This window comes from Puma concolor, chromosome C1 (genome assembly GCF_028749965.1).
Source record: "Puma concolor isolate L17-30 chromosome C1, mPumCon1.1.hap2, whole genome shotgun sequence".
NCBI classification, from domain to species: domain Eukaryota; kingdom Metazoa; phylum Chordata; class Mammalia; order Carnivora; family Felidae; genus Puma; species Puma concolor.
In genome coordinates, this window is record NC_141674.1 from 52486240 (window position 1) to 52510525 (window position 24286).

Sequence of the window (24286 nt, forward strand, 5' to 3'; positions counted from 1 at the left end):
ATCTTAGCCAAAAGGCCGAGAAGCAATTCTCTCTTTCAAAAATAAATAAACATGAAATTTTTTTTTTAAAAATGAAAGGGAGAAAGAGAAGGACTTTGCTGTCTTCCTCTTCTTGCCTGGATGGGCCAGCCGGTGGAGCCTGCCTCAGAGCTGCCAGGTGGGAGCCAGGCACCACTGAGGCCCACTCAACAGAGTGAAGAGCGGCAAGTAGTAGCACGTGTTAGGAAGCGAGGCCTACTGCAGTGAGTTGCCAAGAGGATGGCTCCATAAGGTTAGAGAGGGGCCTCCTGAAAGCCGGGGGTGGAGTGGACAGTTGGGTCTCACAGGAGCCTGAGGCAGGAGGAAGCCCTGCAGCCATTCTCTGCCTACCCTCTCTGTTTGTCTCAGCACATCTGCTTTGTTTCTTTCTCCTCCGCTGACTCGGTTGTCAGTGTGAGCTGGTGGGTTTTTGTGTGTGTGTGTGCATGTGATCTTAGTTATAAACTCATTTGCTCAAACTCCTATGAACATTTCAAATTTGTAAATCAAATGCATTTATTTACTTTTAACATTCTTTGTCACGGGGCACCTGGGTGGCTCAGTCGGTTAGGTGCCTGACTCTTGATTTCACCTCAAGTCATGGTCTCGTGAACCGTGAGATTGAGCGCCGTGCCGTGTCTGTCTGACAGCTCAGAACCTGCTTGGGATTCTCTCGCTCCCTCTCTCTCTGCCCGTCCCCCGCCTGTGCTTTCTCTCTCTCAAAATAAATAAACTTTAAAAAATAAAATAAATTAAAATTCCTTATTTAACAGGCAAAGCTTGGAAGTATTCAAGTGGAAGTCTTGTACAGGAAGCCAGCTGAGGAACAGCAGGATCCTCAGAGCCACCACAGCTGAGGAAGGAATCCTTTTTTGCGACCTTGGCTAACCTTCCAGTCTCTCCTCTAAGCTATTTGATGTGCCACTGGCAGCCAGCCAACTTTCCAGAAACATATCAGTTTAGATTCCTTTCGCTTAAAAATTTCCATAGCTTCCGGCAGCTACAAAATAAACTTTAGTGTGGTTCATGAGACTTTGTAATCTTGCCCCAACTATTTCTGCAGTCTCACCCCATTCCTGCAACCTCTCAAGAGCCATAGGGCTGTGCGTGCACCTCTGGGGCAGGGCCATGGCTCCCACACTGTGATGGCTTCTCCCTGACATGAACTTGTTAAGAACAAAGGCCCATGCACTTTTTTTCTCTCCTCCTCCACCTCCCAAATATGAAAAAAAAGTTCATTATCTTTACATCGTTTTCTAGTTCACAAAGACTTTCATAGACATTTGATGGGGTCGTTATCACAAAAACCTTGCGAGGCAGGTATTATTATCCCATTTTAGAGACGGGGAGGTTGAGGATGGGAAGGGTGAGGGGTTAACAGTCACTGATAATCTACTAGATGCCAGACACAGCACAAAGTGTTTTCACATATGTAACCTGATTCAGTTCTCAGGACAACCTTGAAAGCTGTCCCCATTTTACAGGCTCAGTTCAGTTAAGGAACTTGCTCAAGATTGAATTTCTCATGCAGTTTAAAGTCAAAGATTTGAGCCCTGGTTGTATCTGGCTCCTAAACCTGTGGTCTTTGCATCGTCCTGCACTGCCTTGCCTGGGGCCGGCATTTACTACATGCTTTCTTACTGTTGGTGGGAGAAATGAATGAGTGTTTCCCATCACTTGGGTCACACACCCCAACCACTCAGGCAGGCACCTGCAGCTGTCACAAGTGCAGGGCTTCAGGCTGGGGGTGTGATGATCCCTGCTGCTTTTAGCCCAATTAGTAGCATTCTTTCTCGTGCTTACACCTAGAGACAGCCTCCACCACTGTGGACAGCCCATCCCCCACGTCCACTACTGTGGCATCAGCTAAAGAAGAGCTCTTGGTGTGAAGAGGTGAACGTGTTCAGGGGCTGGGTCCAGCCCTCGCAGGAAGCCTGGGACATAGTAGTTAGCTACCCAATAAGTACTTAACTGATGGAAAGAAAGAGAGATCGAAGAAACGATTGGCAAGCCAGTCTACAGTCTCTGTTGTGTTCTGCTAGGAAGGTGCCTGCAGATGACAATAGGGGCTGGAGTCTTTGCGAGCCTGGGAGCGAAGGGGTTCATAACTCTGCCGTCGTGAAATTGATTGGACCCAAGACCAGTACGAAAGTTCCTTGTCTGAAGGGAGTAATCCTTAAATCCCCCATATGGTTTAAATGTAATTTGTGTCATTGTGAAGGGAGTACTGGCGATGCAGGCGAATTCATTAGGCCAAATTGGGTTCGCTATGCTCGACAGTAACGTTTCCGAAGATGAAGTTCAACCTTTGCTGGAGAGCTAAAACAAATGAGTTTCTTAATAGCTGCCCCACTTAGTCTGAGCGTCGTAGGAAGCTTCATGTTCTTAATGCCCCTTCTTTTTTTTACCACACTTCACAGTCCATCTAGCATTGCTGCCTCTGGTAATATTTTTATATGGGGTTGAGTTCTACAGTGTCCATAAAATTACGGCTCCGGCCCATTTTTAGAATAGAAGCTTTTCTAGGGCAAGGGCTATGTCTTTTCGCTTTAATTTTGCATATTGACAAACACTGTGCCAGGCATATGTAGTTGCTGACAACATTATTCTCTGTTCTGGGATATAGAACTCTTTCCTCTGGGGGCTTAGCTTCAGCGTACACTTAAATTGCTGGGTATTCGTTGACATGTGCAAGAGCCGTGAGAGAGGGAATCTTCCCCGGTCCATGCCTCGCTGGAAGGCTGGCTCATACACAGGAAGGTAAAAAGGTCCATGTGCCCACATAGATATTTCCATGCAAGAGGGATATAGTGGGTTCACCTAGTGACCGGATTCCACAGGTTCAGCATATATGATCCCCTGGTGCTCAGTCACTTCTGTTTCCTCTGGTGTTAAATATATTTTTTTTAAATATGAAGATGATCTACAGGGGAGGTAGATTTAAAAATCCCAAAATGACATCAACCCTAAGGTGGCGTATCTAGTATGTGGAAGGTTCAGACTGGAAGAACTCCAGCATTACTGGTTTGCAATATTTCTTTCTAAACTACCTTGTAAAAGTTTTTTACTTTTAAGAATCAGAATAGTTACATTTGGAATACTTTCTGTATCAGTTTTTAGATGGTTAGCAACGGGTGCTAGGTGCAAGAGCGGGTTTGATTCTGGAAAAGTGTGGCTTTTAGGACACTTTACAGTGTAAAAAAACATTTTTAGAAACACGTTGTGGTTCCTATGAGAAAACACCTCACTGGTAAGCTGAGGTGTTCTAGCATGTGACGTGGCCATAGCCTTCAAGAAAAAAAAAAACAAGTGATTCCTATCCTTTGAAGCAAGATCTGTTGGATCTCATGCTGTGAACAAACCCACTTTTATGCTTGTAATTTTTGCATTGAACATCTATTTTGAATTTGCATAATTATGCCTTGATTCTTCATAACTTCTCACTTTATGAAATTGATTTGCATTAACCAGAAACGGTAAATAAAATCAATGCGTGGGGAAAAAAAAACCCAGAAGAGTGATACTTTCTTGGTTCCAGTTCAGAAAGAGCTGCACTGAGAGTGGCAGACCACCAGCAGAGAACATGCTGGAATATATGGGCAGAGAAGCTTCAGCTGGGGATGTCGGAGCACCCTTGTGACCAAATGCCCCTAAGTCTACCCTGGGATTTCTTGTTAAGAAAACTACCAATTGTGTGGTTGGTTGCTCTATTATTCCCAATGAAAAGATTATTGGGTTGCTATTTCATAAATCTTGATTTGTTATTAAATATGTCAAGACGCATATGCTGGTATAGTTTGCAAACGTACCTAAAACCAGAAAACTTAGCACCAAACTTTAAAAAAAAAATGAATCAAGCATGCATTTATTTTAAGTTGAAATACAGTAGGTATGTAAACTACTGTTCATACAGCAAGCTTGCCTCATAAATTAATTTCTAGAGAATTTTATTTTTAAAAACTAAGACCCCAAAATAAACTGTAACAAGTGTCTGTTGGCTGACTGGTCTTCAACTAAATAGACACGGTCTTGTGAATTTTTTAATGTTATGTCTCGAGGTCTTCCCTGCACGTGGGCCAGCCCCATTTGTCACGTGAAGGAGACCAGGCTTCCTTGCCAGTGGGCTCCAGCTCCTGGGCCTGTTCATTCTGCTGGCCCTGCACAGAGCAGCCCCTGAACCACAGGGACGTTCTTGCCTTAGGACAGTCTGCTGCTCCCAGTCTTGTTGGCTTTTGGACCTGGCTTGACAAATTAGCAGAAAAATACTCAGATTTTTTTTTTTTATTTTTTTTTCAACGTTTATTTATTTTTGGGACAGAGAGAGACAGAGCATGAACGGGGGAGGGGCAGAGAGAGAGGGAGACACAGAATCGGAAACAGGCTCCAGGCTCTGAGCCATCAGCCCAGAGCCTGACGCGGGGCTCGAACCCACGGACCGCGAGATCGTGACCTGGCTGAAGTCGGACGCTTAACCGACTGCGCCACCCAGGCGCCCCTCAGATTTTTTTTTTAATGTTTATTTTTATTTATTTTTTTTGAGAGGCAGAGAGACAGAGTGTGAGTGGGGGAGGGACAGAGAGAGAGGGAGACACAGAATCCGAAGCAGGCTCCAGGCTCTGAGCTGTCAGCACAGAGCCCGACGCGGGGCTCGAACTCATGAACTGTGAGATCATGACCTGAGCCGAAGTCAGATGCCCAACTAACTGAGCCACCCAGGCACCCCTCGGATTTTGTTTATCAAGGGGTTATTCATGTTTCACTTGAAAACCTGGACTGTAATGCATGTCAGACTCTCCAAACATGTGGCGTAACTGGTGCTGGTTGACTTTTCAAACATCCTTAGCAAGTTCACCAAAACCTTGACAGCGGAGCTCCTTAATTGTCAGCTTCTGCTGAACCAGGTAAAGAACGTGTATGCATTTAAGTAGATTATTAATAAAATCTTAAGGATCAGATGGGGGTTGGATAATAACTTTATTCAGGTAGAATGTTTTCAAACATCTTAGGTTCTTCAAATGCAAAGAAAGGACTTAACCTGCTTCACTGAAAATGTGTTCTTAAAAGCCACGTCTGTGTAAAACTGAGAAAATGAGGACACAAAATGTAATCTTATGTTCATATTATTTTTCCAGATAATAACCTGATCAAACCTCGTGCACTCAGAAAAGTATACGTTTTTCCCCCTCCCTGTTTTGCCCACATTTTCAAGGATTTGGTGCATCTCCATCCCCACATTTCCATAAGGTCAAGGGAATGACCAAGCTGTTGACCATTCAAGGCATAGTTGTAGGTATCTTTTCTTCTTGATAGAAGAGCTGAATACTGTTTTGTTAAATCCTTGGTGGACAATGAATAAATCTGTTTTTCTTCCAATTGGAATTGCATGCAAGACGTAAAAAATTGCTTGGGTATCAAAATGATGCGATGTAAGGAAACCAGAGGTAACCGAGATCCCTCACTTCCATTTTAAGATTGACCTTTAACTTGCTACATGGCATTGAACAACTGTAGCAGCAGATGGCCTTCTCAGTGGTGAGTGCCCAGAGAGACTCTGCTTCAAGGGCTGTAAGGAGCCACACCAGGGTGTCCTGTTCAACAACGAGCCTGCTTCTTGGGACTGGACTTGCTCCATCGCTGCCTGGGCTCTGAAAGTGGAGTCTGGCAGCCATCTGGTGTTTGTGACTGACGTCTGCCACAAGCAGTATCCTTTGGAGCTACCTAATGGGGAAATGAAGCAAAAATAATTGAAGGGTATTTGACGTGGTTATGTGGGCAGAAGTATCCTCACCAAAACAGCTTGGAAGTTGTGCTTTGTGTGTGGGTGTGGGTGGGTGTGTGGCCCTTAACTTTTCTCAAGGGGTGACGACAGCAAGGAATTAACCCAGCTTCCTCATCCAGGCACGACCTCTATTTACTTACTCAGATGACACTGTTGCAGCTTCAGGTTCAGACAGACTATTTTGAGGACCCCTGACTGCTTTCTGGACACTCTCTTTGAGCCAAGTGGTGAAAATGAAAGATGAGTGATTTTGATGAATGGATTTCTGGAAAATACAGAAAAATGGAAGAAGGTCCTCTCCCTCTGTTGACTTTTGCTACTGCTCCCTACTATGACCAGAAACCAGGAACTAGTGGATTACGGAAGAAAACCTATTGTTTTGAGGCGAAGCCATGTTATCTGGAGAATTTCATCCAGAGTCTATTTTTTTCCATAGACCTTAAAGATCGCCAGGGATCCTCACTGGTAGTTGGTGGAGATGGGAGGTATTTTAATAAATCGGCGATAGAAACAATAGTGCAGATGGCGGCCGCTAATGGGGTTGGTATATGATAAGTATTGTTATGTTTCTGGCTCTCCACATATGTTTCTTTCTTCATTTTGCAGAAATATACAAGAGTACACAGATTTGTATGTTATATACACTTCAGTTCTACTAACATCCAGTTAGTGTTTCATTGTGACTGCAGAGAATGTGTTTCGTAATATTACTCCTGAAATTACATTAGTCACATTGGGATATGGGAATGTAAGTTCGGCTCTTTGTTGTACTCTGTGCCTCTTGCTTGAAAAAATACCTGTTGCCTTTTAGACATTTAAAGCACACCCCCAGCCTTAAGCTGTCTTATCTACATTCTAACTAGTCCCGAGGGGTACCCTATCCTATGTTAAGAAAGCTCCAATGAGTAGTAGAGAGAGGAGGATTTTGTTTTCTTTCAATGGCTTCCTTGTTGAAGTTCAGTCACTTGTCAAACAGGAAAACAAAAGCCAGGGCATGCTGTTGTTTGTGGATCCTGGTAGTCATGCAGAAATGCCAGGAGGGGATTGGAAAATGTTAGGTATAAGCCTACCAAGAGGACCTGTTACAGGGGAACCTGCTTATAATGACCTTGGACACAAAGAAGCCCTGTGTGCAGTGAATTTGTGCAGCAGGGTAGAGTTAATAACTCCTGTAAGACTATAATATAAGGAGGCTCTGCTAACAGCTCTGCATTGTGAAAAACTGCCTTGCCTGAATTAACCAAATCAGAAGGAATCTTGTGCCAGAAAGCATTGATCTTGATAATCTAACAATTTGCACAGTCTCACTGATTTGCTGTAAGGTGGGCATCAGGACATTGCTGTTTTTGCTCTGCAGATTCCTCTGTGGGACCAAAAATATATTTTTAGTGTTTTAGGTTATACTTAGCAATAATTTGGAGCACACAGCCCCTCAGAACTCATAAATTTTAAAAATCTGTTGTATTTCCTTTCTGGGAGTGATTCTGGTTCTGAGAACATAAAAATTTAGCATGGCAACCAAATATGTTAGACATTCATCGTCAGTCTGTTTCAATAATACGCCGAGCAGGTATGATTGCAAAACCCAAATTAAAAACAAAAACACACCACCAAATGAAATTTAAAAATGATTGTAGTTATAATGCAAAGTTTCCTTCATACCCACTTTCAGAATCTGAATGCCTGTCATGTAAAAATTGCTGATAAAGCACTCAAATATGAAATTATTATGAAGCATACACATTTTTAAGATAAAATGTGACATGCTATAAATTTCACCTTTGAGGAGAGCTGTGGAGGGAACGGTATTAAGATGCTTTTAATCTTTAGAGAAAGAATGAAAGGAACATTATTTCTCCGCATATATCTAGATTGTTGAGTGGATCTGGTACACTGTCCCCTTTGCTGTGATATATTTGGCTTCATTTCATTTTTGTGTGGAGCTGAAGGATGTGGAAGAGGTGGTAGGAATGTGTAATTCAGGCAGACCCTATAGACTTGCTCAGATTTACGATCTGAAGGTTTGCTAAATAATGCATTTAAGTGATAATAATTGACTAAATATGGCAACTGCCTATTTGTTAGAGCTGTGGCAGCCCAAGCAATATTTTCAAATCTTCTCAAGGGCATTCTTTATTTAAAATAGTATTGCATTTAAAGCACTCATGCAACTGAACTGGATTACTTAAAACATGAGTGGACCAATAAAGCACTTTGATCTGATAAAACCTATCAAATCCTAGATAGTTCGATTTCTTCTTTTTCTAACATATCCTCATTTCTGACTATTTTAATGTCCCTTTGATTGTGGACAGAGCGTTAGGGGGGAAATGTAAAGGAAAGATAATGTATTGCCACAGATTTTGGTAGGAGTCAGTGTGCCTTCCTCACCTCTGTCGATACCCACTTCCCCCTTGGGCTGATTCTCGGAAGACTTTTCAGCCTTGTGAGCTAAAATGGAAATCATATCATTTTTTTCTCTTTATTACACTTTCATTTTGTGCATTTATGGATTGTAAAATATAATTTGCCTTTGTTAGAAGTTTCCTTTTGTTTTTATTTACATAGAGCTGTCTGCATTTACAAGAGAGTTTTTTTTTTTTTTCCATGATGCTTCTGGGAGCTAAGAAGTATAGGAAATTTTAATGTATAAAATAAGACATTGGTGGGGCCCCATTTACAATACTGATATCTCATTTGGCTTCCAGAGCTTTAAACTTAGAGATATGTTTAGAAATAAGAATATGTGTATATGACTAGCAGGGCAAAGAAAATGGAACTTGTTTTTGTTTTTGTTTTGTGAAACATAGGAAAACACCAGGCCCTATTTTAATTGCAAGGAAAATTAAGTTTGCTCCTGTTATGTTTGACTATCAAATGCTGGGCAAACAGTGAGGTATCCAGCCTGGCAGTGTGAGTTCTGTTATTCAGGGAGAGAGTAGCAAGAAGGGGAAGGAAGGGCAGGAAAAGCTGTTTGATGGGGGACTTTCAGTACCGGGTAGACGGAGTGATCTCTAAGTTGGTAGACACTGGGAGCCAGGGAAGATTTTTTCTGTTTTTAAAATTTTTTATTTTTTGTGGTAAAGTATACATAACACAGAATTTAGTGTATCAACCATTTTTAAGTGCATACTTCAGTGGTATTAATTACACTCACAATATTCTGCAACCGTCACCATTATCCTTTTCCAGAACTTTTTTCTCATCCCATCTGAAACACTATACCCACTAAACAATAACTTCCCATTTCCCCTCCCTCAGCCCCTGGCAACCTCTGTTCTACTTTCTGCCTATGAGTTTGCCTCGTCTAAGTACCTCATGTAAATCGAATCATCCAATACTTGTCTATATGTGTCTGGCCTATTTTACTTAGTATATAGTGTTTTCAAGGTTCATCCATATTGTGGCATGTGTCAGAATTTCTTTCCTTTTTCAGGCTGAAATATTCCATTATATGTATATACCATATTTTGTATATGCATATACCATCATTTGTTGATGGGCCTTTGGCTATTGTGATTAATCCTGCAATGAACATGGGTGTGCAAGTTGTCTGTTTCAGTCCTTGCTTTCTTTTGTGTCAATAGTTAGAATTGGAATTTCTGGATTGTATTCTACAGGGAAGGTTTTTGAGTAGAGGCAGGACATAGTAAGAACTATGGTTTAAAACAGATGAACTAGGTGGTCCTGAGTTGGAAGGATGGATTCAGCCAGAGCAGAGTAAGGGAGGTACAGGTGGGAGAGAGAAAGGGGGGATTGAGTCAGGAGCTGTTGCAATGCTCTAGACATTGTTAAAGGAAGGTGGGTAATATCTCCTCAGTATCAGGTTGAGGATTAATATTCCTGAGGGTGATTCACAGGAGAGGGTCTTCTCTGGAAGGAGAGACTTTGACCAGCCCTACCTCTTCTTGGGCTCAAGAGAAAGAAGGTACTGCAGACCTCCTTTCTGTCTCTTGACTTTCCTACTCTTACCCCTGGTATTATCCCCTCAGTCTTGGACCATTACTGACTGCAGATCTTACCATACAGAATGGTAGAATAAGGGGTGACCTGGGTGGTACAGCTTAAGATTCATTTATCAGTCTCCCTTTCCACACAAAATACATATAAACCCCTAGTAAAAGTCAGTATGCTTGATGCGCAAGTACAATTTCTAGATAACTCCACCAGCCACTCTGACTGATTAAATTGCCTTTCTTAATTAAGGCCCTCCTGTTAAAATTACACAACTACTCCACCATAAACTCTCACTTTATCAGAACCACACCTGGAAAGTGCTAGAAGGGTGAGTTGTTACTCTTCTCTCTGTATTGAGGCAGGTTTCAGTGCTTCTCCCAGCTATGGCCACTAATTTGCCATGTGACCGTGTCCTGTCGTCTATCCCAGTGCCTCCCATACCACCTTTCCATAAGCACTTGTTATGATTGCTTTTGGATGGATGGAAGAATCGACAAATGGGCAGCATCATAACTCTGGATCTCAGCTTCTTCATCTACACAACAGTACTAGGGAACATATATGGGAATTAATTGAAAATGCCATGGGTTTTTAGAAAGCACTCTGCGCCCAGTGATAAACATTAATATTGATTTCACACCATCTGCTGGTCCCTCTAGTCTATGGAGGAGACTAGTTATAGCACCTACCCTGGTCATTACCACTTCCTGAGGGAGGCAGGGCATAACAAATGTATTAGTGTAACAAAAACTGTTCTGAGATGGACAAATGAGAGCCAGGCTACTTCCTGGGAGGTGGTTGACAGTGGAGGGGTTGGTGATAAGGCAGTCAAGTTTTCAGTAACTTATAGTGTGGCAAAGGTAACAGTCCCAGACAAACTTTACCAGGGATTCCAGGTATCATCAGACACATCTTCCACCATAAGTCATTTCTTCAAGCATGTTTATTTAGGTGGGGCCAAAAGAAATAACAAATGGAAAATTCAAAAACATTCCTGTCCCTTCTCTCAGAAGGGAGAATGGAAGGAGGGCACAGACTCCTCATTTTATAAATCTATTTATGTAGTGGCTGCATTTTCTCCAAGTATGTTCAAGGAACTGATAGAACTTCTTCCTTCTTTCCCAACGTGGGTCATGTTGAAACAAATATAAATTACATTTTAGTGAAGGAAGATTTAGGAGCCATGCTGATAGCATCTGTGAGAGATAAGGGAAGGCAAGTTAAGAATGCAGTGAAGTGCCACCTGTAGCCCTTCCCTGTGGGTGGTTCTGGCCGGTTTACTCAGTAATAACCCCCAGCACCTTCTGCCTTAGGGTCAGCAGGCAATCCACATACACCCTCACATAGGTAGGTGTATCCTGCTTTGGGGAGACCACCATATCAAAATCAAGTCTTGACAGGAAAGATAATTTATGAGACAGATTTTGTAAAACTCTTCAATGTAAAGCTTGCCCTTTTTACTTAAAATTTTTTTTTTTTTTTTTTTTTTTAGTTTACAAAAAAGGCTTCTCTTTGGGTAGGATTTCTTTAACTAGCTAAATTTATATCCTCCCCCAGTGTGGTTTGAAAGTATGATTGAACTGGATAAAAATGTGGGTTTTCTAACAATGTTTCAGGGAAAATTATGAACCTGGTCTGGAAAGACTGTGTTTCAAATACTCTGTGTTTTCTTGCCAGAGCCTTATAGCTCCCCCAGACCATATACTATTTTAAAACTATAAAGTCCCCAAAAACTATCTGAAGGGATGGTCTTGTTCAGCAATGCTGATTCTACTTCAATAATAATGTTATTCAACACGGTATTCTACTTTGTAATAAAATAATAGTAATCCAAGCTGTGGATGTTGATTAAAGAACATCTTTTCTGGTTCACTTCTTTGTTCCTCTGCCTATTCTGTTGTTTCTGTGCAGTAGTTCTGGGTTTATTGGTGTTAAAGTGTGTGTCTGGATTTCTTCTCTTAGATTGGTCGCTTGGTTATTGGGCAGAATGGGATCCTCTCTACCCCTGCTGTATCCTGCATCATTAGAAAGATCAAAGCCATTGGTGGGATCATTCTGACAGCCAGCCACAACCCGGGAGGGCCCAATGGAGATTTTGGAATCAAATTTAATATTTCCAATGGAGGTGAGTTTGCTGTCATTTTGAAGGATAGTCCATTTATGTTCATTAGGATAAACCAATAACCAAGGCCTTGGAAGGGCAGTGTTCTGGTTCTGATCCTTAACAAGGGGGTTCTTTGTTTCATTTTGGTGAAAGTGGAATGCTTCTCATCCTGTCGTCCCTGAATATGAGAAGCCATGAACAAATCATCATTAACATGGTATTTTTCTTTTAGACAATTTTGATACTTTGCTGTCTAAATGATGAAATGGCAAATGTGTGAGTGAAAAAGAGTTGACGAGCTCTGTGTTCTTTGTATTTTCATGTCAGTCCCACAAAATGACCCTATGGTTCGCTGTTTGATTTCCAGGTCCTGCTCCAGAAGCAATAACTGATAAAATCTTCCAAATCAGCAAGACAATTGAAGAATATGCAATTTGCCCTGACCTGAAAATAGACCTTGGAGTTCTGGGAAAGCAGCAGTTTGACCTGGAAAACAAGTTCAAACCATTCACAGGCATGTTGACTTTCCTCCCCTCTTGCCCCCCTATTTCCACCTTGAGCAGTTGGACTTTCCAAGTTTTAATAAAGTAGATCTTCAGTTTTGGAAAGACTGTGGTCACTAAGCTTTGCATGCATTGTTTAGCAGGTCTGGAATTGGGTCTAGGAGCCTAGAGACCTGGGCTCTCTGGGCCCTGCCAGGAATCAGCCGTGTGACTTTGGGTGCAGCATTTCCAACTTTCGAGGCCTTGCCTTCCATACCTATTAAATGAATAGCCTTGACTAGAAGACCTGTAAGATTACATTCATAGCTAACTTTTATTGAGCTTTTGTTACATGCCAAACTCTCAACAAGCATTATCCCACTTTGTTCTTAGAGAGCCCTGTGAAGGCAGCACTATCTGTATTCACTTTTTCCATATGAGGAAACAAAAGTTGAGAAGAGCTTACATCTCAGGCTCAAGGTCCTATAGTGAGTGAGTGGCAAACCAGATTCAGACTCAGGTGTGAAGGATTCCAAAGCCTGGGCTTTGATTCTTCATTTTTCCTGCCTTAATATTCAGTGAAATCAAAGTAAGCCATTCAGGGGGCTAAATTGAAACTCCCTGCATAGGCAGCAGGGGTAGAATGCCAAGGTATTAATAATTGTTGGAGTAAAGGTTTGTAACATTGTTCATATCAACACAACAAGGGTGAGGTGGTTAGTAATGCGACTTACGTTTTGACTGTTCCAACATGTACTCTCTCCTCTGGATTGCCATTTTATGGCAAACATTTCTTTGTTTGAACCTACCCATCGAGAGCTGGCAGTCGCGTCCTAACAAAGATAAAACGGTGCCTTGGAACATCTTGAAGACATTCTTAGGGCTTGGAAAACACCAGTAGGAAATTTCTTAAACTCTTAATATTTTGAAAATGTTCAGATGTGCCGTGACATCCAACGAGGGCAGCAAGACTAAGTTCTTATATTTGTCTTACTCCTTTAGCAGTGCGTGTGAAAAGTGGTTTGTTAAAAAAATTTTTTTCTGCTTTTTACCATTAATAAGTCTTATGGCAGTGGGCCTAGAAAAAGGAAAGAAAAGTGGGCCTTACATTTTCTGTTATTTATGACACCAAAATACACTTCTCATGGTGATGGGCAAAGAGTCAATGTGGCAGCATAGCTGAGCTTCTAGCCAGGCAAACCCCTGTCCAAATCTCTTGTGTGCCCCATCCCAGCTGTGTGGGCAAGTTACTCAGCCTTTCAGAGTTTAAGCTTTCTCATCTTCTTGTCTATAAAATAGAACTAATAACATTTACCTCTCAGGAAAATGCTTGGTACTGAGTAAGAGATCATGTGACAGCCCGGGCACATTGGAACACATTCCTCGATAATTGTCCTTTTAACATAGCTATTGTGGGTTTACAGCAGTAGAATCATTTCAGAGGATACTATTTCTTCATGTGTTTGGCTCCCCCATCTTTTAATGTTGTTTGTTCTCACAGTGGAAATTGTGGACTCTGTGGAAGCTTATGCTACAATGCTGAGAAACATCTTTGATTTCAACGCACTGAAGGAACTGCTTTCTGGTCCAAACCGACTAAAGATTCGTATAGATGCCATGCATGGAGGTAAGGAGCCAGTTTTCTTCCCTTCCCTTCTCTCAAAGATATGGAGCTGCTTTTTACCTTGCATATCGTGATGTTTTAACAAGCCTTTTCTTGACTGTTTCACGGTTTTTATTGATTTTCTTTAATGTTTATTTATTCTTTTTTTTTTCAACTTTTTTTAAATTTATTTTTGGGACAGAGAGAGACAGAGCATGAACGGGGGAGGGGCAGAGAGAGAGGGAGACACAGAATCGGAAACAGGCTCCAGGCTCCGAGCCATCAGCCCAGAGCCTGACGCGGGGCTCGAACTCACGGACCGCGAGATCATGACCTGGCTGAAGTCGGACGCTTAACCGACTGCGCCACCCAGGCGCCCCAATGTTTATTTATTCTTGAGAGAGAGAGAGAGAGAGAGACAGAGTGTGAGCAAGGGAGGGGCAGAGAGAGGGAGACACAGAATCCAAAGCAGGCTTCAGGCTGTGAGCTGTCAGCACAGGACTTGACGCAGGGCTCGAACTCATGAACTGTGAGATCATGACCTGAACTGAAGTTGGACACTTAACCAACTGAGCCGCCCCTGTTTCATGGTTTTTAAATAGTGATTTTGCAACCATTTCAGAGCATTATTCACATAGATGAAAATCTAACTGTACACAGCAAAAATAGGAGAGACATTCCTCATGGTAAGGTAGTGCGAAGGTCAGAGTTTCCACATTAAGTATCAGGCCTTGAATAACATGCAACTGTTTTTGTGGACTCTTCCTTCCCCTCAGAAGATACCTTACATTCTTCCTGCACACCCCCATCTATTCTGAGGGGGAGGTATCATTTGCTAGATGAAGTAAACATGCTTGTGAGTCCCATACCCCACTCAGCTGCCCCCACATGTACCTTTTCTTAGAAGAGCAGAGCCTACAAGAGCAAGCTGAGGATTAAATTCCAGAACAACAGTTGGGTATCTCTCCCTCTTCTTCCTCCCTGGGTGCATGGCCAGGTCAGCAGAGATAGCAGCCATCATTGTGAATCAGAACCATGAAACTGTCTCACATGTTGGAATATGGGAATTCCAAGCACTTAGGTTGTATATTTGTTTTGTAATAAATTTAGAATTTTAGAATCTTTGAGTGGGAAGGATTTTCCCTAGTGGGGAAAACTTTCTGTCTGTGATTGAACCCTCTCAATGATGTTGTTCAGGGCCTCCTGTTACCCTGTAAAACCACAGAAAACCTTCTTCTGTGGCAGTCAGTTGAGCATCCAACTCTTGATTCCTGCTCAGATCACGAGATCAAGCCTGGCATTGGGCTCTGTGCTGGACATGGAGCCTGCCTAAGATTCTCTTTCCCTTTCCCCCCGCCCCTCCCCCACTCACTCTCCTTCCCCCTTTCTCTGTAAAACAAAAACAAAAAACCTTCTTTCAGTGGGCTGAAATCTTCTATCCCTGGAACTTTACTGTTGAGTTCTAGCTTGCCTCTGGAGTGTCACAAATGGGTCTACTTCCTTATTTAGACAAAAGCTATTCTGTCATTTCAAAGTATTCAACAAGTATGTATTGAGTACCTACTACATGTGTGCATAGGGGGGTGGTGGGCTGGGACTCAGCAGAAGACTTCCTTCAAAGAGCTTGCAATGCCTGGGGAGATGGGATGGGTCAAAAACTACCGCCAGGCCAACAAAATGAGGGTTAGATAAAATTTCAAGTATTCTCTTTGGGGTGTGGAAGAAGGCATAACTTGACTAGCCGTATCAAGAAAGGTTTCCTGGAAGAAGTTGGCAACCAACTCTTTCATAAAAGAAGGATCTAGGGTAGTCATTTCCAGCTGAGGCAATGGCTGTAGCAAAGACATGAAGGCTTAAAAGATGATATGTTAGAAAAATGAGGAGAATGGCTTAAGAATAGGCTTTATATGTTAACTAACTGAAGCTTGAATAAAAACTTGAAATAAAAAAAATAAATAAAAAGAAAGGGCTTGTGCTGGTAGATGGGGTAGGAAAAGCTGGTCATGAAGTATACTTCATTCTCCTGGCCATTCAGGTATTCCTTTAACGCCTCAGTTTCTATATCCTTCACCTCCCTTTATGCCTTGACCTTTTTCTGTGGTGTGTCCATAGTATCCTTAACATGTGGCCCCAATCACTGGAGAAGCATATTCTCCACTGTTCTGACCTCTGTGGCTTCTATGGGTGTCAGTACCTTCCTTGATGAAAACACATTCTTAGCATATTAGAGATGAAGGTTCTTGGTAGTTGTATAAAATGTCACCATAAAAGTATGTGACCGTTTTTTTCCTGTGGTTGGTAGTTCTGTTTTTCTTTCTTCTTCATTTTTTTAAATGTTTTATTTATTTTTGAGACAGAGAGAGATACAGCATGAGTGGGGGAGAGGCAGAGAGAGAGACACACACACACACACAGAATCTGAAACAGGCTCCAGGCTTTGAGGTGTCAGCACAGAGCCCAATGCAGGGCTCGAACTCGGGAACAACGAGATCATGATCATGACCTAGGCTGAAATCGGATGCTTAACCAACTGAGCCACCCAGGCACCCCTCTTTTTGTTGTTGTTGTTGTTGTTGTTGTTTTGGTTTGTTGTTTTGGCTTATTGTTTTGGTTTGTTGTTTGTGTTTTTAACCAGTTTGTCCTATAGCTGGATACAGTTAAGAGATTAGGGCTCTGAATCCCAGATCCTACTAGATATGTAAGTTTGGGCAAATGGCTTCATCTCAGACCAGTTTTCTTATCTATAAAGTAGAGGTGATAATCATAATGCAAACATTTATAACCTACGTGCCAGGTACTGTTCTCAGGGCTTCATATTTATTAACTCATTGAATCCTCACACCAGCCCTGTTAGGTAGCTACTGTTATTATCCTCATTTTGCAGATAGGGTAGATGGAGACACACAGAGATTAAATAACTTTACCAAAGTTGTACAGTCAGTGATTAACTGAGCTGGGAGTTGAATCCACGCATTCTGATTCCAGAGTCCAAGCTCTTAAGCACTAAGCTCTACCACATTGTGAGCTTTTTTTGTTTTTGAAAGAGTGAGAAAATGGTTGCAAAGGGTTATAGTAGGGCCTTCATAGAAGTTAACTTCCCTCCCTTGCCCCATTCTCCTTCATCAACTAGCCCCACCTTTTCCAACTGAATCTCTCATTATTTCTTTTTGCAAAACCTTCTATCCTAGTGAGTCTTACCGTTCCACTGGCCCCTGAATATAGTTTTCATGTTCTCATTGTCCATGCCATTCTCCTTAGAACACCTCCACCTCCTCCCCCAGTCTTCTAATACTTTAATAAGTTCTATTTTCTGATTCTTCATTTCACATTTTACGTAGTCGTGGGACCGTATGTGAAGAAGATCCTCTGCGAAGAACTCGGTGCCCCTGCGAACTCAGCAGTTAACTGTGTTCCTCTGGAAGACTTTGGAGGCCACCACCCTGACCCCAACCTCACTTACGCTGCTGACCTGGTGGAGACCATGAAGACAGGAGAGCACGACTTTGGGGCTGCTTTTGATGGAGATGGGGTGGGTACAAGTGCATTGAAGTGAACTCTGGTATAGGCCAGTACCCTTTGTTCCTACAAAGGAGGAAGAAGCAGGCTGCTTCTGTCAGGTCTTGTGGGCTCAGTGAATGAGTGATAGTCGAGGAGTCCTTATTGCACCACAGGGTCAGTGCTAAATTGTTAGAAGACCCTCTTGAACATAAATGAGTCCTTGAAATGTAACCCATGTGCTTAATTTTAGACATTCAGATTTTCTAAGAGTGGCAGGGTGATCAGGGCTCAGTTACGATGGAATGGTGCTTCATGAGCTGGTCTGGTTCTAGAAACCCATCCTAGGTTTATTCAACCCCTGGAAAGCATTTTGGTCTTATAATATATCCATTTGTTCATTCTCACAGGTTGAATGATAAAACTATAATGAGAGAATAAACCTTTTATTCCTCCTCTACAATTAATACTTTTACTAAGCAGGCTGTTTTATTTACATTGGTGAATACATAGCAGACAAAGGATAGATGTGATTTAAGTGGTTTTGTATTCTTGGTATCTCAGAGAGAGGCACTACATGTATTTCCTTAGCTGAAAAAATATTTTTACTGCTCTTGTCCTTTAAATTCAGCTAGAATCCATTACTTCCTAAAAATCAAATTTCTCCATATCAAAATTTTGAAAAATGAAAAGGATCCCTGGAGAGACTATTTTGCAATGCATCTTTCTGCAGCAGTGTGTGATGAGAGTTTTTTCCTCCATATGCTGAGTTACTTGAGTATTTCCTGCATACCAGGCATCAAGGAAGCAGTGAAGGTGGCAGCATGTTTTGCTGGGTCCTGTATCCAATGGCGGGACCGTGATTTAGGTGCCCTTTCCTGAAGAAGTCTGCTTTGTTCCTCAAAAGATGTCTGGTAGACCCACCAAACTATGTGAATAGCCAACATTTTCTCTCTTGTTTCGATCTCCTCTCTCCTCTGGGAGAGAGGTGATGGATTCCAGAGTTTGGAAGAGGTCTGGGAGGTTAAAGTCAGCTGGCCTCTGGAGGAAGAACAGAGTTTTTGTTCAGAAGGAGTTTGTGCATACACTTAATTGAAAACAGTTTTAGTTTTTTGGCATGGGGATGCCTTTGGTGCAGTGGCACTGTATAGATCCGTTAGAAACAAAGTCCAGTGTTTAGAACCCAGTAGGAATAAAGGTATCGGTTTTAAGTTTTATAAATTAGAGTTTTATTACCCTTCCCCATTCCCTCCCTCCCCATGTAAGATTGTTTTTCCAGCAGTTTGATTAAAAGCTCTTCCTTTGAATCCCCCATCTCTCAAAGGATCGAAACATGATTCTGGGCAAGCACGGGTTCTTTGTCAACCCTTCAGACTCCGTGGCTGTCATTGCTGCCAACATCTTCAGCATTCCGTATTTCCAGCAAACTGGGGTCCGAGGCTTTGCCCGCAGCATGCCCACCAGTGGGGCACTGGACCGGTAGGTCTCTCCAGTCCCTTGGCCCTCACCAGGCTCTTCTGTGTCTGGAACTGTCTTCCTTCCCTTGCATCCTGGGCATCTGATGCATAGTATGTGCTAAATGTTTGTTTTATTAAATTTTTTAAAATTGAAGTATAATTAGTATGCAATGTTTTGTTAGTTTCAGGTGGGCAACACATTGATAGAACAGTTTTGTATATTACTCAATGCTCACCGCAACAAGTGTCATCCCCATCTGTCACCATGCAGTGTTATTATAGTAGTACTGACTATAGTCCCTATGCTGTACTTTTCATCTCTGTGACTTGTACCTCTTAATCCCCTTTACCTCTTTTACCATCCCCCCACCACCCTCCCCTATGGGAACCGCCAATTTGTTCTCTCTATTTAAGAGTCTCTTTGTTTTGTTTTTATATTCCAGATATAAGTGTTTGTTTTATGAAGGAATGGGTGGGCTTTTTCTGGATTAGATATCCCCCTCTCTGTGCTTCCTTACTACACTGCACTTCTTCCATTCCAGCACTTACCACCCTGTTCTGATAGCTTGTTTGCTTGACTGTCTGCCCTGCTAGACTGTAAACTTCTACAGAGAAAAGACTGTCTTATTCTCTGTCCTAAACTTTGCCTGTCCATGGTATGCCTGGCACATAGTAGACCACACACGCCCCCATACAGACACCTTTTTAGGAAATGAACCACTGAATGTTAATGAAGAAATGCACAGATGGCAGCCCCGTTGTACCAAAGACATCGTTCTGGAGAATCATCACTGTCCTTTAGCAGGTGTGCACACAGTTAGAGTGAGAGAGCAATCTGAAATAAGATCAGTGTATAAAGAAACATTCCCCATCCATCCCTGGCTGGATGCCCATCCATGCACAAACACAACAAATGTTCATTTATCCCAAATCCAAATAGATAGAAAGCTCAAATAGTTAAAGAAAATCAAAGAAAATTCAGTTTTTATGAGAAAGAAAGGACCCAGTGACAATAAACACTTGATATCTCTGATTTGCTTATTTGTTTATCTATTTATTACATATCCCCTCATTTACAAAGGCTTTGAGGTGGCTTGTGAGATCACATCTAAAACAATTGAAAAATATAAGAAATAATAAATGAGGACTAGGAAGAATGTTAATTAGAACATGTTAGATGCCCAGCAAATGTTTGCAGAATGAATGGATAAGGAATGAGTGATTGAATGAAAGGTCAAGGCCAGAGAAGAAAGCAGAATGGATACATCTAGGTTCTTATAGTAATAACTAGTATTTATTGAACATTGCCTTGTGTGAGACACTAAGTATTTTATGTTTGAAGTCATTTAATTCTCAGAACAACCTCACGAGGTCAATTTTATCTATAGCCCTGCTTTACAGGTGGGAAAACAAAAGGACAAAGAAATTAAGTAACTTGATCAAAGTCACCCAGCTAGTAAATGGCCGAGTGAGGATTTGAACCCAGAACCGTGGCTCCTAATTGGCCCAGCTGGGCCATGTAGTAGTTTCCCACTGTGTGTGTGTGTGTGTATGTATGTGTGCGTGCACGCATATGTGTGTGTTACAGAATTAGTGCTGACTTCCCTTCAGCTAAGAAGAAGGTAATGACTAATATTCATAGAGTGATTTCTAGTCTGCACAGAGCCACAGCAATCCTTACCCTAAAGAAGAGGGACCTGAAGGTCAGAGAGGTTAGCTGTCTTGTCGAGGACCCCACAGCTAAATCAGAGCTAGAATTAGAGGCTGGTGCTTCTGCCTCCACATCCTGCATCTGAAGTTGTGAGCTGATCTCGGCCAGGCTGTTGTAATTAGACCTAGCAGATCCTGAAATCACGTCTGTGTCATCCAAGAGCAGCTTAATTCTAATTTTTGGAAAAAATCAATAATACACATAGAACCACAATGGAAATATCTCATTACCCAGGTAAAGGTTTATTGTACTTTCACTTTCAAAATTATGGATTTAATTTTCCTCAGATGTTAGAATCTAAACATGACATTACTTTGCTAGTAATAAGGCAAGCGTTCTGGAAGGCAGAACTTATTAAAACAGTGAATGAAATGTAGATTAGTCTTCCTTTTCAGAGGGAAAGGGATCTTTTAAAAAGAGATCGCTTAAAGGTTTTAAATAGTCTACAGGTATATAGGAGTAAAAGATGTGTTAGAGGCGAGAGAGGACCAAGGAACAGTGTGGGAAAGTCACTACAAATGGGAGACCTACTGCACCCTGTCCTTTCTGGGCCTCTGGTGAAATGAAAGGAGCATTGACGGGGCACCTGAATAGCAGGCCATTGGTCATCCTGGCTGTGTGACCTTGGGCTGGTCACATAACATCCTAGACCCTGTTTCCTTTTCTGTAAGATGGTGACCCCCTAAACTCAATATTCTATGATTCTGTGATTATAAGTGCATCAAAACGTCATTCTTTTGTTCTTTATGGAATGGGTATAGATGCAGTCTCTAACCAAAACATTAAATAGCCTAAAAAAATAGCCTTGCACATTTCGCTACTGTTGCTTCTTCTAAAATATTAAACTTAGTGACCTGAATTAATTCTTTCTCCTTCCTCTTTTACTCCCTCCTCTGATTCCACATATAATAGTCCATTGTGCACAAGTTTTCTCCTACAATTTTCCACCAATCTTAGAATTATGTGTACCTCTGAGCAATGCTAAATGGGACCCTTGATTACAATAACGGTTGCTATTTTCCATCCCTCACGTGGCTAAGCTAACAGTCCTGCTGTGATGTAACTTTGATTTCATGCCTTTGAAGGGTGGCTAATGCTACAAAGATCGCTTTGTATGAGACCCCAACTGGCTGGAAGTTTTTTGGGAATTTGATGGATGCGAGCAAACTGTCCCTTTGTGGGGAGGAGAGCTTTGGGACCGGTAAGTGCGTGGCCCTGTGCTACCATTTTCTTTCCTGTAAACATTACTTGCAGGGAAAGCACAGACTTGCTAAGGCAGGACTGAAATAGCAACGGTAGCTGATGTGTCCTAAATCAAGATGCAATTTATTTATAACAACCCTGGTGAAGTGTACACATTGGAAAAGCAGTGAGCATGCTTAGCTGAGGAGGGCTAATTTTACTTTCAGAGGATCACATCCACCGTGACAGGAAGTTTGGGGGCCTCCCCGGCAGCATGGTCACTGAGTCTGTAGAGATTAAACAGAGTGATAAACATGTGTTTCTCCCCTCCGTGGTCAAGGAAACTTTTATAAATGTTTTCATTTCTGGGAAGAAATATGGTGCAGCGAGTCAGTTTTTCGTCTTTCTGTAAGAGGAGGTGTCAGCATGGCATTAAATCTTTCTCTTTAATGGGCCCGAGTTTTCTATAGCAACAAGTTATGATTTATTAAGGTTAAATGAGAGGAGATCATTAGGGTGGAACTAAGTTGCTAGGTGATCAAGAAATTAAAAATATGTCCTTGTCCATGAAGATGTCTGCATAAATTGTAGTATGTTGGAAAAGGGGAGCGTGGTAGGCTGGGGGATGTTTCAAGACCCTTAGACCCCACTTTTTGTGCTCTCCCTCCTCCTCTTTGTCTGTCCAAATATTATCCTGAAGTCCCACTTACATGACCTTCTCTACTACCTCATCCAACCTACATCAATTTCTCACCTTTCTAAACACCATTCAGGCCTATGGCCCTTTTCCAAGTGTTGGTCTCCAGTCAGGTTACAAGGTACTTCACTGGCTGCATTTCTTCTCCTCTCCGTCTCTTTATGCAACATTGTGAAACAAAAGGACTAATCTTCTTGGTCCTTCAGTACCAAAACAAAGCAAAGATCAAAATCTGGCATTCTATAAGCCTTCCAATTGAGTTGCAATTCATACTGGGTTAAAGAGAATAAATTGCTGATTTTATTTCTTTTCCTACAAGTCCTGGGGTAAGTAGATAGAATGAGCTGGTAAATTTGAGACACCTATTTACAAAGATCTAAGAAATTTAATATCCTTGAGTGAGTGGTAATGCTCCTTGGTAATGAATTGACTTGATAGAATTGGAGGGTATTAAGAAAGATGGATGAGTCTTGGGGTTGAACAGCCGTCCACAGAGAAGACTTGATGGTTTACTATGTTCTACATCTTTGGTCAGAGAAATCAAGGCCACTGGCCTAGTTTTTTCCTACTTCATAAATATGGACGATGCCACATTACTCCATGGGATACAGAGGAATGCCCATGAACCTGTGAGGTGGTCTTATTCTATGAAATTCCCACCCAGTGTTATCAAGTGCAGGCTTGCTTTCAGCCATTCTTCTTTATGGTTAAAGGTGTCTTTGAAGGCAGGGACCACATCTTAACCTTTGGTTTCCTAACACCCTGTACCTATACCAGTGCTGAGCATTGTGAGAGTGAGAAAAGTTTAGAACAAGGGTTTCCAGGGTGTTGGGCTATGTGGAAGGTTACTAATTTCATGAGAGGGCTCTGAGTTCAACAGAGATTGGAAAACTTGGAATGCAGCTCTGTCTTGGATATTCATAATGATATTAACATTTGAAGATTCCAAAACATTTTACTATAAGGAATCCTGTTTGTACAGTTTTATCTAAACATAGTTAGCTGCATCTCTCTCTCCCTCTCTCTCTCTCTCTCTCTGTGGTATATCCAGTAACATCTTGCCCCACAGACCCATGTGGGAAGCACTGGGCAAGGTAGGTCTGAGCCCTGGACCCACGTAGGAGTCCCTGATATAGAGTGGCTGGGAACAAACCTGGAGACAGCATGGCACAAGTGGCTTTTCTCATGTGACAGGGCTGCACGTACTGGAAGGCAGCTTGCTGGTCCTTTCCTCTCCAAGTCACCCATCCTCAGTTCCCCTGGTCGTTCCTCACTTCACATTGTTTACATACCCAGCACCAGCTTCTAGATGCTTCCAAGTTCACGAGTGCCTCTCTTACATCATGTCCAGAACTGAGCCCAAATCCATGTGTGACCTAACTGACAAATAAAGATTAGAGTAGGATGATTATTTCTAGAGAACTGGGCCCTGGCCTTTTTTTTTGGAAACAACTTTCATTTATATTAGCTTTCAGGTCATTTCATAATACTATTTAGCTCATATAATGTAGATAATTCAACCTCTTTAAGTTTTTACTCAGGAGAATTTGTCAAGAAAATTCGTCTTTCATGTTACCTTTGAGGGATTGATTTCTTTGAACACATTAGACTGTAAATGATTTCTTGCTAAAGCTTGTTCGTTTATTTATTTATTAACCCATTCAAATGCCAAGGGCCAACTGTGATTTTATCTTCTCTTTGATATCTTTTTTTTGCAAAGAGAGAATGCATCATGAAGATAATCCACAAACTCTCTTTCTCTTTGAAATAAAGAAAATTGTAATGTTTCTGAGATAAACGT

The 24286-nt window shown here is 41.8% G+C and overlaps 1 protein-coding gene across 3 annotated transcripts in view; it reads left to right on the top strand.

Annotated features, from left to right (window-relative positions):
• Positions 1-24286, top strand: part of PGM1 (phosphoglucomutase 1) — a 63887-nt gene that overhangs the window by 22460 nt on the left and 17141 nt on the right. The window contains exons 1-8 of one of the 3 annotated variants that reach the window (XM_086717190.1): positions 5573-5719; positions 5957-6337; positions 11717-11879; positions 12226-12372; positions 13842-13967; positions 17282-17472; positions 18763-18917; positions 21692-21807. In XM_086717190.1, coding sequence (XP_086573316.1) covers positions 6038-6337; positions 11717-11879; positions 12226-12372; positions 13842-13967; positions 17282-17472; positions 18763-18917; positions 21692-21807 — 1198 coding nt within the window. In that variant the 5' untranslated portion in view covers positions 5573-5719; positions 5957-6037. Of the gene's footprint in view, positions 1-5572; positions 5720-5855; positions 6338-11716; positions 11880-12225; positions 12373-13841; positions 13968-17281; positions 17473-18762; positions 18918-21691; positions 21808-24286 lie in introns of those variants that run through there. The other 2 variants (XM_025932807.2, XM_086717191.1) reach the window with 2 other exon arrangements.